The sequence below is a fragment of the Zingiber officinale genome, chromosome 4A (genome assembly GCF_018446385.1).
Source record: "Zingiber officinale cultivar Zhangliang chromosome 4A, Zo_v1.1, whole genome shotgun sequence".
Lineage (NCBI taxonomy): Eukaryota > Viridiplantae > Streptophyta > Magnoliopsida > Zingiberales > Zingiberaceae > Zingiber > Zingiber officinale.
Window position 1 is genome coordinate 138,614,886 of NC_055992.1, and position 17,818 is coordinate 138,632,703.

General features: G+C 38.8%; 1 protein-coding gene and 1 long non-coding RNA gene across 2 annotated transcripts; both read left to right on the top strand.

Annotated features, from left to right (window-relative positions):
• The first annotated feature begins 252 nt into the window (after positions 1-252).
• Positions 253-1,660, top strand: LOC121973716 (putative nuclease HARBI1). The gene is made up of 3 exons (XM_042525095.1): positions 253-767; positions 847-1,072; positions 1,158-1,660. The coding sequence occupies exons 1-3, from the start codon at positions 318-320 to the stop codon at positions 1,631-1,633; spliced, it is 1,152 nt and encodes a 383-aa protein (XP_042381029.1). The 5' UTR covers positions 253-317; the 3' UTR covers positions 1,634-1,660.
• Positions 1,661-3,358: 1,698 nt separating this feature from the next.
• Positions 3,359-4,089, top strand: LOC121973717. The gene is made up of 4 exons (XR_006109727.1): positions 3,359-3,689; positions 3,762-3,835; positions 3,907-3,977; positions 4,068-4,089. It is a non-coding gene; the product is annotated as an uncharacterized LOC121973717 (long non-coding RNA).
• The last annotated feature ends 13,729 nt before the right edge of the window (positions 4,090-17,818 follow it).

The following is a 17,818-nucleotide window of genomic DNA, read 5'->3' on the forward strand; positions in this document are numbered from 1 at the left end:
GAAGAAGAATATTTTTAGTAGCTCTTCTTATGAAGAAGAATATAGAAAACAGAACTTGAAACACATGGTTATTTGATTTATAGGGAAGATGCACCTTGAGAGATTTGCTTGCAATATATGATGCCCATGATTTGTTTCTTGTTTTAAAAATGGTAATCAATTTGCTTGTTACTAATGATGCTTGCACTACCTTCCAATCCAGAAGTTATAATTACTTGCTGGATTTTTTATATGTAGATCAAATGGCTCGACTTCCTATTACCGAACAACGGCGAAAACTAAAGAAACTATTATTGCTTCAACAAACAACCAACAATATGTTGGTCTTGTTATTTGCTCTATATTATGTACTCATTTGTTCATACCTTCGAGATAATGTTCGTCATATCAAAACAAAAGAAGAAAAAAGAGTCAATCGAATGAGATGGATGTGTAGATTGACAATGGATTGTGATTCTGCTTGCATTAGTCAACTTCGCATGGATAGAGCAACCTTTAGGATATTGTGTGATATGGTAGCAAACATTGGAGGACTAAAACCCACTAAGAACACATCCATAGAGGAGGTTGTAGCAATGTTCATATATACCTTGGCTCATCACAAAAAAAGTAGAACAATTAGCCTACTTTTTTACCGTAGTACAGAAACAGTGAGTCGGCAATTTCATCAAGTTCTTAATGCAATTTTAAAATTATATCCTATTTTGCTCAAGAAGCCAGAACTTATTACTCAGGATTGTCAAGATGAGAAGTGGAAATGTTTTCAGGTACTTTTTACATCTAACATCAACTTTAATACATGTTTTTTTATAATAAGTGCTAATCGTATAATTGTTAACTTTGTAGGGATGCTTAGGAGCGTTAGATGGAACATTAATTAAAGTTACACCTCCTACAGAAGATAAACCTCGTTATCGCACTAGAAAAGGGCGTATTTCAACTAATGTATTAGGTGTTTGTTGCCCAAACATGCAATTCATATATGTATTGCCTGGTTGGGAGGGATCAGCACATGATGGTCGTGTGCTTCGAGATGTGATATCAAGACCGCATGGTCTAAGGGTCCCTCGAGGTACATTTGCGTTGTAATGTATACTATAAATTTTATTTTTATTTTTTAATGTTACTAACAATTTCATTTATATTCAACAATGAAGGTTGTTATTACTTGGTTGACTCTGGATATTGCAATGCAAATGGATTTCTTGTCCCATACCGAGGACAACGATATCACCTAAAAGAATTTGATGGCCATCAACCGGAGACACCAGAGGAATACTTCAACATGAAGCATTCCAAGGCTAGGAATGTTATAGAAAGATGTTTTGGGTTGTTAAAAGGGAGATGGAAGATTCTTGCATCACCATCATTTTTCTCCATTCAAACCCAAATTCGGATTATCATGGCATGTTGTCTTATGCATAATTTGATTCGCAAGTTTATGAGCTTTGATCCACAAGAGTCACTTATAGCAGATGAGGAAGAGGAATCTGATCGGGGAAGTGACAATGAAGAAGTAGAGTATATTACGCAAATTAATCCAAGCAATGGGTGGTCATCATTTAGAAATAATATGGCAACCAATATGTATAACACATTGTCTACTAGACCTAGTGGCAATGTTAGTGATTGAGTTCTATTTTGTAAGAATGTTATAACAATTGCGTGTTTTGATTTTATATATGTATTTGAATGGTACCAGTTCTACTCGATATTATAAGATTCATATATTGGTATATTATGTGGTGTTTTGTTTTATATGTATACTCGACATTATAAGATTTATCCATCAGTCATTACTAATGATTAAAAAAGTTCTTTTATGCAAATATGATATTCCTTTCATACCTCTTACATTGTCATTTTTTTTGTTAGGATGACTACAATTACTCCATCAATTGCACGTGGAAGAGGGAAAAACAAACAATATTGGACGGATGAGGAGGTGGAAGTGTTGGTTGACGCTCTCATAGAACTGACTTCCGATCCTTTATGGAAGGTAGATACTGGTTTTAAAAATGGTTATATGGTTCAAATACACAAAATGGTATTGGGTAAGATTCCAAGTTTCAATAAAGCAATTATTCCTCATATTGAATCCAAGATCAAATATCTTAAAACCAAGTACAATCCCCTCTATGAGATGTGTATGCAAAGTGGGTGTCAGTGGGATGACATGGAGCACAAGATTAACTGTGAAAAGCAATGGTTTGATGAATGGTGTCTGGTAAGTGCTTTGTATGCATCGATCATTTTTTAAGATAGTACTGTAGTGATTATTTCTCATAATAGCAGTACATTTTCAAAAATATTATTTTTTATTTTGTACCTCTATTTGTATTCTTTTGTGTAGACTCACCCTAATGCTGTTGGATTGAGGGATTTTAAATTTCCATATTTGCGTAAACTGGACATTGTGTGGGGAAAGGACAGAGCCACGGGACTTAGTGTTGAAGATGTGGTTGACGCAAGCATGGATGCTAATTGGCAAAAGAATTTGAATGTGAGTTCTTCCTCGGACAATGAAGAGGAACCTGTTTTGGACATCCTATCACAAGGCTCACCTTCGAGTTCGTCATGTAACAATGGATCGAAAAAGAGAAAAAAACTTTCACCAAGAAGGGAAAGTTTTTACAAGAAAAAGAAAGCAGCAACACCCCAACAAACCATTGACTTGAGATTGGACAACTTTACTAATAAGTTTGAGGTCATTTGCGATCAAATGACAACACAATATGCTACTATTACAAATGCTTTGATTGCAGAGTCCAAGGCAGAATCCATAGGTGGTGAAAAAATGCAGGAGGTTATTGCTGAACTACTTAATATTGGTATATCTCCAATGGATGTTGGTAGGGCTGCTGAAATTTGTTACAATGACCCTGCCAAGGTTCAAGTTATGTTTGCATTGCCAAGCCATTTGCGAAGATCCTATGTGCTTGGATTTATCTATCCATCTTCTATTCCATGAAACATGTGTGGATTCATATTTTTTTTGTTGATGTTAAATAACTAGCTTATTTTGAATTGCATTCGGTATTTTTGAAGTTGTAATATTGTAGTTAGACGCATGCAATATTGTGTTAACCTAGTTATATTGTATGTCAGTAAAAATATTTTGTAATATTTAGGCATCAGCTAGACCAAAACTTGTATCAATGCTGCAACTTTAGCACTTGCTGATTCAGATTCTGTTTTATTTTGATGAAGTTATTGTTGGCATATATTATGTGTGGAATTTATTGTTTGTTGGCTTTCGGATGGTGCAGGCAAGAGAATGAGGGAGCTCTGCTGGGCTGGTAATTGAATTCATTGATTGGTGTGGCTTTGTTGTTTGTTTTGCAGTGCTTGATTTTTATTTGGTGTTGGTCAATATAACTACATTGATGTCTCCTATTGTTGAAGATAAGCAGCTTGTGCAAATTGTGATATTGTTTCATTGCTAAGGAAGATGTTTTTTTTTAATGCGAGTAGCTTCTTATCTCTGATACCTTTCCTACTTATCATGATGCTTCCTGTATTCTTGCAAAATTTTCATTTTATCTTTTCAACAGGTTCAAGTCAGCAATTCACCACTATACAAAGTTGAAAGGAAGCTAGGAAAAGGTGGATTTGGACAAGTTTATGTTGGCCGTCGAATTTCACCTGCCAGCACAAGTGATAGGACCACTGGTTCTAGTGCTGTAGAGGTGTGGTATTTTCCTATTAACACATGTTTTTAACGGTCATAATACTTCCGATGTATATTCAATGCCTCTCAGGTAGCGCTCAAGTTCGAGCACAGGACCAACAAAGGTTGTAATTATGGTCCACCTTATGAATGGCAAGTGTACAAGTAAGTTTTTATTTTTTTTTCAGTGAAAACAATAGTTTTAGAGGAATCTAACCAATATTCTATTTGTGTAGCACACTTGGTGGTATTCACGGGGGTGCCAAAAGTTTATTACAAGGGCAGGCAAGGGGACTACTATGTCATGGTATTAGAGAATTTTCAGCTCCTCAGCTTTTAGGGTTTGTCAAGTAGTTTGAGAAATTTTTCTAGTAATTTTTTTTTTTGCAAATTGTAGATTATGGATATACTGGGACCAATGGGATGTATGGAATAACAATTCTCACACGTATGATTAATGTTGAATCTAGGTTTGTACTTGTTTTGAATTGCTAACTTGCTAATTTTCATCTATTCTGTTATGCAGAATGTCTGTGGAAATGGTTGCATGTATTGCAATTAAAGCAATCTCCATATTGGAGAATATGAATTCAAAAGGGTAGAAGTTTACTGTTTGCTTTGCTTCTTATACTGCAACAGTGAAGAAATGAAGCACTTATTTGGTGGTTCCCTGTGTTCATGTTGTGAGCTATTTGGTTTGAAGCTGTGTGAATGTAGGTGGTGATGTTGATGTTCTTATTTTGAGGTTATGATATGATCTTTGTATGCTCTGGGTTTTGAAGCCGGTGTCATTTTTGAGGTTATGATAGAAGTTGTCGACGTGCATAATGTCCGAAAATATTTATTTCATCTAATGAATAATTTGTATAGGTAACATATACATTTCATGTTGAAAAGTAAATAAAATATAGGTAACATATATATTGATTCTTTCATTCGCAAACCAAACACCATCTATGGTAATGATTTCCTAATACCAACCAAACAGCACACTTCTATCAATCATATCCATTCCCATTCTCCACTTTATCAATCCCAATGCCATTCCCATTCCATGGTTCTAACCAAGCAGGCCCTGAGTTAAATGAGGGTCAATGATGACGAGGATAAGAATGTTAATGGAGAAAGAACTTAGATTTAATAAAGATACGTCGAAGGCTTTAGACCTTCGAGAGGAATAGGAGAGACGGTCAAAGATGGTACCCACGGATTTGTGCATACCACAGACAGATCACAATGGAGTGTTAGGGCCAGAATCAGGGAAAGGGTACCTGACACATGCACTCCGACGCTCAAGTCAGAACTAAAACATAGTCAAAAAGTGCAGGAAGCATATGAACAGTAGAACTATAGTAGATGTGTGTGTGCACGCGCTTATCTGGCCAATAGAGAGGATCCCTTTTTATACCGCCTCTCGTAACCTCCGCAATAATAAGGCATCAGAGAATGTCTGGTGTTAGGGCATGTCGGGTGATGAAAGATGTACGACGGACTGAGAAAGGTTCCATGGTATGCATGCAGCAGAATATCGGAATATTCCTTGACAAAGTCGTTATTCTCTGACAGATGGTTGCGATTCCCTGACAATGTTATTCCCTGGTGATAGTCTGACTTGCATGGAGGTCGATCGAGAGTAGACTGAGAGTCATGCCCATGAGAAATGAGGGATTGAGCTCCGGGGGTCCGATCATACGGAGGTCGGCTGGGAGTAGACTAGGAGTTATGCCCATGAGAAGTGAGGGACTGAGCCCTGCGGTCCGACTGGCTAGTAGGTCGATCGGGAGTATACTGAGATTTGTGTCCATGAGAAGTGAGGGACTGAGTCATGAGACCCGACCGGCTAGTAGGCCGGTTGGGAGTATACTGGGAGTCGTGCTCAAGAGAAGTGAGAGACTGAGCCCTGGGGTCCAATCGGTGCAGAGGCCGGTTGGGAGTAGACTGGGAGCTATGTCCATGAGAAGTAAGGGACTAAGCCTTGGGGGTCCGACCAACGCGGAGGCCGACTGGGAGTAGACTGGGAGTCGTGCCCATGAGATGGGGCACTGAGCCCTAGTGATCTGACTAGCTCGGAAGTCGGCTCGGAGTAGACTGGGAGTCGTGCCCATGAGAAGTGAGGGATTGAGCCTGGAAGTATGACCGGTGCGGAGGTCAGCTGAGAGTAGATTGGGAGTCATGCCCATGAGAAATGAGAGACTGAGCCCTAGGGATCCGACTGGGTCGAAGGCCGACTGGGAGTGGACAAGGAATTGTGCCCATGAGATGGGGGATTGAGCCTGGGGAGTCCGACCGACACGGAAGCTAGTCGGAAGTAGATTAAGAGTCGTGCCCATGAGAAATGAGGAATTGAGCCCTGGGGGTCCGACCGGCGCAGAGGCCGACCGAGAGTAGACTGGGAACCATGTGTAAGTACCCTGTGATAGTTTTGATGTAATCAACAAAGTCAGGCTAGATCCTGTTATGTTTTGATGCCTTGTGTCTAAGTGTGCAAAAACTTAGGAGCATAGGAGGTTGAGTGAAAGACGCAGCTAGAGAGAAGGACGACACGAGAGAAAGTCGATGGGCTCGGTGCCTCTGAGGGAAAAACTATTGCGGAAGAGTACACTGGCGAATGAGAAAAAAGCACGCAACGTTTCCTAGGGACAAGAAGTTGGAGTGGAAGGTTGCTCGAGAAGGCCAGAAGATAGGTTCGGGTGAGCCTTATTTCGGATAGCCAAAATCACCCAAGTGAGCGGAACCGGAGTAGAAGACTCCAATCTAAGCAAGCAGAACCGAAGTTGAAGACCCGGACCAAAAATTTTATCAAATCGCGACATGGCACGATCTGTTGCGACGAGGATAAAATTCTATCCACTTCCAGATGCCTCAAGCCCTTCCAAGCGCCCTGATCAGGGCTATAAATACAACGCTGATCCCAAAAACTACAAAAAATAACACTTGTAATCAATTCTCTTTCTATTTAGCTTTGTAATTGAGTGATCCAACTGCTGTAAGAGGCTTCTCCATCTGAAGGAGACTTTTTAGTGAATTTTACTTGCCTTGGATTAATAACCATCTAGGTTGTAACCAAGTAAACGATCTGCCTCTTTCTTTCTTTAATTACGTCTTTTTATGCAAGTGTTTCTTAATTTAGCTTGAAAGACAAGAAATGTTTCATTTCTATTTCAGGCTATTCACCCCCCTCTAGTTGGCTGCCAATGGACCAACAATTGGTATCAAAGCAAGGACACTTCAGAAGGACTAACCGTCGACCGAAGTAAAATTAATGACCGGACCAAGCCTCATCCCACCAAAGTTTGAGGGGGAGTTCGCACACTAAAAGCGCTGAATAGAGGTATTCCTAAAAACTGATTTTAAAATTCTTTTAATAATTAAGTACGGTTTTGCAGTTCCAAAAGATCAACAAAGCGTAGAAAAAGAAGAGTACCTCTGGATGAAAAAGAAGCAAAGCGATTTCGTAGCCAACAGCAAAGCAGAATATCACCTTTTAAGTGTATTACCGCCTTAAGAAGTAAATCACATCGGAAGCTACATATCGGCAAATGACCTTTGGGAGAAGTTCCTGGAACTCCACGAAGGAACATCCGAAGCGAAACTTGCACGACGGGACATTCTTCGGAACAAACTGATGAACATCCGTCTAGAAAAAGGTGAGAAGGTAGCCGAATTCCATGTGAAAATCAAGGAGCTGATCACCGAACTTGGCAACCTCGGTGAAACGGTAACCAACCAGGACTCAATACGCTATGCACTAAACGTTTTTCCCAGAACCCCTAAATGGACTTCGATCGTAGATGCCTACTACATCTTGAAGGACCTGGAGGTAAGTACCTAGAGGAATTGTTTTCAACTTTAGAATTATATGAGACTTGATGTGCAAGTACAACAGTCGAGTCAAGCCAGAATCTAACACTAAAAGCCACAAGGAAAGACGAACCCAAGTTAGACTCAGATCTGGAAGGAGACCAAGAAACGTACACAGTAAGAAAGTTTAAAAAAATAAGTCTAATAAATTTAAAGAATTGCATAACAGAAAAAATCAAAGAAATAGAAGGAAGGTTCGATGCTACCAATGTCAAAAAGAAGGACACATAAAGGAGGACTACTCGGAACTCAAAAAGGAAAAAGACAAGACGCCCAAGCAAAACAAGCATAAGAATCTCAAGACCACTTGGGACGAAAGCTCATCATCCGAGTCAGAAATAGAAGCATACGCTAGTCTAGCACTGATGGCTAGCCACGAAGAACAAAGCATCTCAGAAGTCAACATCGATGAAGGGGGAGTGATTTCCGATGAATGCAGTGAAGCAGGGGGAGAATCAAATTTCAGATCTGACATGGTAAGTGAGGTATGCCTCTTACCTTATGATCAAGTGTACTTCAGCATTAAATAAATGGTAAAATCAATGTGCAAATTAAAAACTAAAAATGACAAATTAAAAAATAAAAATTTAGAAATAAAAAGAACCTTAGAAAAATCATGCTTAATAAAGGAGCTTGATAAATTTAAAATTGAAAATACTAATTTAAAGGAACAAATAGAAAAATAAAAAAAATCTGCATGCTCATATTATAGATATTATCAAAGACTAAATTGGTAGTTTAGATACCCTAAGGGTCAAATTAGAAAATTATCATCAAAATATGTTCCTAAAAGATACTTGATCAATCCAGTAGGAAAAAACCTATATTGGGTTCCCAAATCCTGCTTAGAATAAATTAAAATTTTTTAAGGTTAAAATTTACAAAAAGAAAATTAAATGTTTAATTTATTTAAAAGGCTTTGTTTAGAAATGGTTGTTGTTCCAATATCCAAGAATGTCTAGTATCTCGCCACAGCTTAGAAGCCAATTATTGAAATAAATGTTTAATTGACTAACTATTAAATAGTTAGCTGTCATAATTTTTGTTTTTAATTTGCCTAATCTAAAAATATTTGTTATTTACTCAAAAAGGATAGTTTTTAAAATTTAAGTTTTTTTTGGAATTTATTTCCTGCTTAAGTTAACTCGTTTGTGTAAAATTTTATATCTGCTTTATATATGTCTGTTCAACCCTTATTAAAACTTTCAAAAATTTTCAATACCTAAAAATATTTTTCAAATTATTTTTTCAAAATTTGTTTATACATTATTAAAGTCTAGATTTTGTCAAAATTTAAACTTTCATGATTTCCTGGATAATTGTTATTATAGTATTTTCCCTTAGACTTTGTTTTCGATTGACTTCCAAGTCATTTTAAAGTATCCTATTTTTTTATTGTGATCAAAGGGGGAGAAGTAAGATTAAGTCTAGGGAAGGATAAATTTACTTAATTTTTTGTACATTTTGTACTTGTAAAAATTATTACCTTACTGGTATTTATGTTTGATTTACCCCAACTTAACTTAGGTTGCTCATATCAAAAAGGGAAAGATTGTAAATTCCCCGTGGTAGTTTTGATGTGATTAGCGAAGTCAGTTAGGTCCTATTATGTTTTGATGACCTGTGTCTATGTGTATAGGAACTTAGGAGCACAGGAGATCGAGCGAAAGACACAGCTAGCTAGAAGGACGACACGGAAGAGAGTCGACAAGCTCGGTTCGTCTGAGGGACGAGGTGCTATGGAAGAGTATGCTGGCGAACAAGAAGGAAGCGCGCGACATTTCCTAGAGATGAGAAGTTGGAGCGGAAGGTTGCTCGAGAAGGCTAGAAGATGGGTTCGGGTGACCTCTATTCCGGATGACCAAAATCACCCAAGCGCGTGGAACCGAAGTAGAAGACTTGGACCCAAGCAAGCGAAATTGGAGCGGAAGACCTGAACCAAAAAATAGAATGTTGACTTCTGGGTTCGGGCGCCCGGACTAGAAATTCTATCAAATCACGACGTGGCGCAATCCATTGCGATGAGAATAAAATTCTATCCACGTCCAGGTGCCTGGAGCCCTTCAAGGTGCCCCGATCCGGATTATAAATATAGCTCTGATCCCAAAAGCTAAAAAACAACACTTGTAATCAATTCTCTTTCTGTTTAGCTTTGTAATTGAGTGCTTCAACTACTATAAGAGGCTTCTCCACCTGAATGAGACTTTTTAGTAAGCTTTACTTGCTTTGGATTAACAACCATTTAGGTTGTAACCAAGTAAACAATCTACCTCTTTCTTTCTTTAATTAAGTTTCTTTTTATGCAAGTGTTTCTTAATTTAGCTTGAAAAGACGAGAAAGGTCCAACACCGTGCCCATAAGAAGTGAGGGACTAAGTCCTGGGGGTCCAACCAGCACTGAGACTGACTAACACAGCGGCCGACTGAGAGTAGACTAGGAGTTGTACCCATGAGATGGGAGAGCCAAGTCCCAAAAGAAATGGTTTGTTTGGGCACATACTCCCTGACCTTGACTGTCACCCATTGACTTTTGACTGTCGCCTTACCTTGACTATTGACCTCCCACTATTTCTGGGGGCCTCCATTATTACGTCATATCACAAGCCTCCCCTTCAAGTCTAGTTAAAGGAGGCTCATGATCAACTGACTAGACTCAAGTCCTATTACAGTCTTGCTGTTTGACCGGGCATCAACCCCCACGACTTCTCATCCATGCTACCGGTAACATTGTCTTTTTTGAAGAAATGCCTGTCTATCATTTGTCCATAGTTTTAAATGCGAGATAGGGTTCTAGTGATAGTGTATCAGTGTAACGATTTGATTGTCTCATCTATCATAAATGTTGTTCTATGGGCAAACACCACGTGTCTTACTAATTTTATTCTGATGTGACGGTTGACGCACGCTTTTTCACACAAATTTTGATTGTGATTCATCTTCTTTAACTCGACGATTACCCTTAATAGTACTGTTTCAATCGAACGGTTCACGCTTCAAAGCACCCTAAGGGCCCTCATTAATTAAGTGTTGCAGGAAACGATCCATTTATGCTTCGTCTTCTTCAACTTTCGACTCTAACGATTCTTACTGTCTACGATCCTTTCCTGTAATATCCTCAGTAAATGTTCTTTCTTGACCTTTCTCCCCCTCTCTGTCGCTCTTCAATGGCTCAAGAAACCTTTTTCCCCTGGTATGCTACCTTCCATTCTGATTTTGATAGTTGCAACCTCAAGTTGGCCCAGTTAAACCTAGAGATTCCTAAGACCTTCTGTATTCACATTCTTGGCCCCAAGATCGTCCTCATCTCTCTCGTCTTGTCTTTGTCACCTTTTTCAAAGATCAACTTCACACCGATCTGTGATTTCCCATCCCCCACTTCTTTTATGAAATAGGCCAGTATTTCCACATTTCACTCTCTCAATTTGCTCCCAATGCCTTTCGCGCAATGTGCGGAATGACCATCTTATTTCGTTTATACGATATCCCCCTGTCCCCTCGTACTTTTCACCATTTCTATTACCTCAAGAAATTTGAGCCCGAGGTTTTCATCGTCCAATCTTGATCCAAGGCAGTTTTCTTTAAGAAAATGTCTTTCTCCAATAAGAGATGGAAATCTCATTTCATTTTTATCCAAGTACCTGACCCCATGCTTTGGCCGACAAGTGGCGAACAGATATCCCCTCCCCTTACGAGTTAGGAGACCATCAACATGAGCTTGCATGCACTACTTCTTTAGAGAAGCAAATGGGTGTGCAGTTCCATATGCCCTCCCTATTGCGAGAAAGCCTTCTCTACATGTTTAAACTAAGTCTCATCCGAACAACGCTTCCTTCTCCCTTTGGTAAGTCAAGGTAACTTAGTTCTTTCATTCTCACCAGCAAGGAGGGAGTGTTAGCTCTATCATCATTCTAGAAGAAACTCCCGCACTAGATCCTAAGTTGCCCTGCGGCTTAAATACAAGAGGCGCCATGTTACTCTAGCTGTGCAGTCGTTCCCCAAACGGATGCCTTCAACTTGTCTACTCGCCCAGGGATCTATCTTGTCCCAGGAAAGCACTATGGCTTCTTCTGGATAGGTTGTTTCACTTCTGCACCCCTATAGCCCGGTTCAAGGGAAAGTGGATCAAGTGGTGAGCGAATCCCTCGTCGCCTCCTTACCTCAGGTGTCTTCCTCGTCTCTGACTGTCCAACCCTTAGGACCCCCCTCCTAGCCATCTGGCCAACCCAAAGGTCTCTTCCAATTCATGTCCGCCTTCAACGTGTCATCCCTCCAAGTGTTGGCCCCAGCATCAACTTCAGATCCCTCTCTTGCTTGCAGACAGGTATGATTGAGAGGCTTGCTAGCGGAAGCCTAGAAAGGAGCAGCAATCAAAGTGGTGGACTGCCCACTTATGGAGTTGGCGGATAGGTTCTTCTAAGAGCTAACTACGGTGAGCTTTAGTTGTTCCATCCTTATATATAGAATGATGCTAATAATGATCTTCCTCCCTTAGCTTTGGGTGACTGGGATGAGTGTGTCCCAAGACGTTGCGGGGTTGTAGCATGAGAATGAAGTCCTGTAAGCAAACAATGGAGCTAGAGCCTTCTATATCTATAGGCCGGATTTTTAATCTAATCGCACTGGTTGAGGCTCAAACACAAGCCAACTTGCTAAGCGCACTGGAAAAGAAAGCCCAAGAATCTTGGGAGTTGGCCGGTATTGAGGCAAAAAAGTCGCAAAAACTAGAGGTCGTTCTGCGGACAAGTGACAACAGGCTCCGATCAGAAAGTGCAAGGAGAGTTTAAGCAGTGGTCAACCTGGACGAGAAAACCCTTGAAGCTCAGAACCTTTCCAATAAAATGAAGGGGTTGGAAACCGCCCACGCTTCAACATTGGTGGCAAAGGATACCGAGCTAGCTGCCAACGCTCTATTAGTATCCGACCAGCAAGGGAAAATGGATGCTCAACAGATCACCTTAGAGTCCTTGTGCGCCAAGTTGGAGGTTGCAAAGTCTGAGTTGGCAACTTTCTAAGTCAAAGTTAGTTGGGGAAAAATTTCAGCTGACAAAGTCCCAAGATGAGATGACGACCTATCAGATAGGAGAAGATGAATACTTTGAAACTAGAAAGACTGCCTACTTCAACTCCCACGATTTTAACTTGCAGGTCGGCACCACTATCAACTAGCTATTTCTTTATGGCGCCGAAGGAGCCGTTGTACAACTATAGGAAACTAGTCTTCTAGTATCCGAGCCTCCCAAGAACTTCTTGGACCGCGAGAGGCTGCTAGGCAAGCTTCCTGACGAAACCTTCTCGACCTTTAAGTAATTTTTCAACTGTCCAACATTCTAGGCCCCTAATAGGGTGTACAACTTTTCATGACTTGTAATTAATCATTGCTTCTGTTTGCTTATCTTTTATACCTGTGTTTGTGCTTTTTATTCTCACGTGTTTGTGAACATTGACCTATCCGCGGGGGTAGGGTTAATGCCTTGTCCTTCTAGATGCTAGTCAGGTAGTAAGACTCGGCTTATCTTCATGAATGATGTTAGGTGCTGCCCAGGTAGCCATTTTCTCTAAAAAAAGGTAGATCCGCTACCTTAGCGGCCCCCTAGTGTCGACCCCACGGATATAGAGGGAGGTTAATGCAGGTACACAGACCATAGGCGCATGGCGGGGTAAATCCCAGATCGTCAGTTGATAGCTATTTTCTCTAAATGATCAGTGATTGGTAGTTCGAATGTAGGACCCTGAACTATTACTGTCGATCGAGAAGTAAGTCACACAAAATATCAACGTATTAATTAGATTGCACTAAGAGCCGGTTGGTGTATAGTCGATCAGCTAATGAGTGCTCACCAGTCTTGTTATTGAATGGTCTTCCCAGGGAAGTGGTAAGGTTGCAGGGCAAAGTGAACTATCTTGCTACGAACTTGATTGAGATTGCATGTTGGAAGCCTCGTTCAGATAGGGTGTTGGGCCGCTAGTGATATCTGATCGACTATAATCGAGCAGCTAAGATAAGGCATTCTGCCCTTATGAAGATCCACTCAACTATAATAGAGTGGGTTTAGACGAGGAAGGTTGCCCAAAATTTGTATTATTCGATTTAAAAATATCTTGCACTGCTATTTTTTATAATTTTTTTTGTAAAACTTTATACTTTTCTCTATTTAAGAAAATTTTCCTGAAATTTTTTACCGTTGGTGAATTTTATATGAATTATTTATCCAAATACAAATTTTTAACATTAAATTTTTTTGAAAATTTAATTCTTTAAAATTTATTTTTTCTGAAAAATTACTTACTATTATACATTTCTGAAAAATATTTCATGATTTTTTTGAAGTTAATAATTATTTTTAATTATTTTTAAGACAATATATCTTTATGTAGAAAAGAATTTATTTTCGCTTAAAATAATTTCAATCTTTTATGAAAAAATTTATATATGCTTTAAATAGATTTGTTGGACCGTTATAAAATTTTAGAATTTTTTCAAGTCTAAAAATACTATTTATTTTTATAAAAAATAATTTATAAAATTTTGAATTTATCCAGAATTTAAAAGTACATTTTTTTCTAGATATTAATATTTTTGTTTTTCATTATTATCCCTTCGACTCTATTTTTTCAAAGTTATATTCTTACTTTACCCCCTTCTTTTTAATGTGATCAAAGAGGGATAATTAAAGGTTAAGTCTAGTGGGAGGGTACATTTTCTTGATTTTTGCACAATTTTTCTTGTATGTAAAATATGTACTTGTCAATTTTATTACTATTTGTTTTTTGGTTTACCCTAACTTAACTTGGAGTTGCTCACATAAAAAAGAGGGAGATTGTAAGTTCCCTATGGTAGTTTTGATGTGATCAAACCAAGTCAAGTTAGGTCCTGTTATGTTTTGATATCCTTGTATCTAAGTGTGTAGGAACTTAGGAGCATAGGAAGTTGAGCGAAAGACGCAGCTAGTGAGAAGGATGACATGGGAGAGAGTCGAAAGGCTCTGTGTGTCCGAGGGACAAGGCGCTGCGGAAGAGTATGTTGGCGGACGAGAAGGAGGCGCACAGCGTTTTTGAGGGACGAGAAGCCGGAGCGAAAGGTTGCTTGAGAAAGCCATAAGATGAGTTCAGGTGAGTTCTATTCTGGATGGTCGAAATCACCCAAGCGAGAGGAACCGGAGCAAGAGCCTGGACTGAAAAGTCAACAAGATGTTGACTTGTGGTCTGGGTGCCCGAACCAGGTCTAGGCGCCCAGATCACCTGGGCGCCCCTCGGCGCCTCGCCTAGCGGGGGCTGTGTCAACCCGGTCCAGGCGCCCGGAACCCTTCCAGGAGCCCAGACCTGAAAGTTTATCCAAACGCATGCTGTCGTCATCCGGTGCGACAGAGATAAAATTTTATCCCCTTCTAGAAGCTTGAAATCCTTCCAGGAGCCCCGACAGGGCTATAAATACAGCCCTGATCCTAGTAGTTAAAAAATAACACTTGTAAATAATTCCTTTATCTGCTCTACTACTGTTTGAACTGTCAACGATGTAAGAGACTTCTTTACCTGAAGGAGACTTTGATAGTGAGCTCTAATTACCTTGGATTAGCAATCCTCTAATTACAAATCAAGTAATTTCTTTTATGTCTCTGTCTTTAGTTTACTTACTATTTCTTTTTTTGCAAGTGTTGGTGTTAATAAAGCTATAAAGTTTAAGAAAGGTTCATTTTTATTTGCAGGGCAATTTACTCCCTCTTGTCAGCCTCCAAGGGACCAACAATGATCTCTCCTAGCTTCATGATACTTAAGACTTCTATACATATTACGCCAGTCTTTGTATCCATCATTACAAAAATTCTCCACTCTACTCATCATTTGTTCAGCCTTGAACAACTTACAATCAAAGTAAATTATTCTGTCTAATGAAATAGAGTATACGAGTCATTTTATATCCAATGTTTGACCATTTACCATTATCCGTGTGTAATGCAATGAATCAAAATATCTATTATTACTATCCTTTGGAAACAAAAACCATTCACTATTTTGGACCCATTTTTACTAAATAAACTCTTAATTTTTAATGGATGTTATTCCAATTTTCAGGATCCTTCAAATTCAGAGTCAAATTTAATTTTTCATGTTAAGTTTTCTTCTAAATTCTCCTACGACTCAACTAAATTGACAATCTTAGCTAATTCTTCATTTTCATAATACCTTTGTTCTTCGATCACTAAATAAATGATCATTAATTTTTCTCTTTCTATTATGTTATTTCTAATAAAATATTTATTAATATAATTTCATCTTAGTTAATGCCTCCTCCTTTTATTCCAATTTTTCTCTTTTGAGGAATTTATATATTAACACATTTCCTCACTTAAACGGGTATCCTAAATAGGGTTTATCGTACACGAAATTAATCCCCTCAAAACACATCGTACGAACTCCGAAAAATTCCCAGAAAATTTCTAAAAATTCTATTTAAATTTTATAAGGTTATTTCTGAAATAACCCTATTTATTTAAATTTTCTGAGATCTCACATCCTCCCCTACTAATAAAAATTTGGTCCCCAAATTTCGCTATAACCAACAACAAACACTAGAGATATAAAACAGTATAAATGCTGAAAAGAAACCTAACCCACATACCTCAAGTAAACAGATGAGGGTATCGAGCTCGGATCGTATCCTCCAACTCCCAAGTAGCCTCCTCGTCAGAATGATACTGTCATCCGACTTTAACTTGCCGGACCGTCTTGTTCCGCAGCTGACGCTCCCTATGGTCCAGAATCCGTACCGGAACCTCCTCGTAAGTGACGTCGGGCTGAATAGGAATTGATACATCTGACAGAACATGTACCGGATCGGATACGTATCTCCTCAGCATAGATACATGGAATACATCGTGGTGTATTTCAGAGGCATTTTAAATATATTTTTATTATACCTATAAGTTATTAAAAGTGAATATATAATTCAATAATTATTGTACAAAAGGATAAAAAGGCTTCATACCAATGGAGATATCATACATCTTTTTATCTCCATGATCTTTATCAAATCTTTTCAATGTGGGATTTTGATTGAACCCCAACAATCCTCCCCTCAAACGAAGGACCACAATTACTCTTATGGTCAAGGCTTCCCCGCAAGCATCTGGTCACACTGACCTGCTTCAGGGTCTTTCCCATAAGTATTCGGTCATCCTGATCTGTTCCAGACCTCCCCGTAAGCAGCTTGATCCGATCAATTTTGACCTTCTTCGGGCTTATCCGTGAACATCCGATCACCTTGACTTACTTCGGGCTTCCCTGTAAGCATCCGGTCACCATGACGTACGCCTCTATGCAAGTATTTGATCACCTTGACCTGCTCCAGGTCTCCCTGCAAACATCCAGTTATCCTGATCTACTTCGGGCCCACCCTCAACTTCGTTCAAGGCCACCTCACATGACATCTGGTTTGGACCATGGTTATGATACCATTTGTTGTGTAAAAGGATGTCCACATATCTCCACAATGGTATGATATTATCCACTTTGACCTAGACCCTCATGACTTTATTCTTGGGCTTTCCCCAAAAGGTCTCATATCAATGGAGATATCATGCATTCTTTTAACCCCATGATCTTTATTAAATCTCTCCAATGTAAGACTTTGATTGAATCCCAATAATAATTCATAATGAATTTAATTCAAATCCTAATTTTTGTAAATTAGGGCTTGTATCCAAATTTAAGGATTTTAGAATTTAAACCTCAAATTTTTGAAACTCCAGCTCCTACACAAAGTTTATAAAATTTATTAGCATCTAATTTGAAAATTAATTCGAAAATTTCAAACGACGACAGAAGGGCAAATATGACATGCACTAGTAGAATACAAACACAAAAATATTGCCGAACCACTACAAATATGAAATCGATTGCACTGACATTGTGAATAATTCAAAATCTCGAATACAAAAAAAATTACGAGAGCACCCGGATGACAAAAAAAAAAACGTATAGTTATGACTGAAAGAATGGAGATAGGAGAACAGAAGAGGAGATTTTGGCCGATGGTTCGAGAACCTACTTCTCCAGAGAAATTGAATGCTTTTGGAGGATCCTTTAAACCAAGCATGGTCTCCGATTGGTCGAGGAGACAAGAAGGTGAAGAAGAAATGATTAAGGCAATATGATCTTTTTATTTAATCATATAGAATTTAATTAACTTCTTTAAATTATTCTAATATCCTATTTAAAAAATTAATAATAATTTTTAAATAATAACAAATTTAATGACCTATTCTTAAGCCGGTGTGAGTTTTGAATCATC

Excerpts from the sequence above, each read along its gene's own strand:
- LOC121973716 (XM_042525095.1), top strand. The coding sequence starts at position 318 with ATGTTGGTCTTGTTATTTGCTCTATATTATGTACTCATTTGTTCATAC. Across the intron at positions 768-846 it reads AGAAGTGGAAATGTTTTCAG|GGATGCTTAGGAGCGTTAGA; the intron begins GTACTTTTTACA and ends TTAACTTTGTAG. Across the intron at positions 1,073-1,157 it reads TGGTCTAAGGGTCCCTCGAG|GTTGTTATTACTTGGTTGAC; the intron begins GTACATTTGCGT and ends TCAACAATGAAG.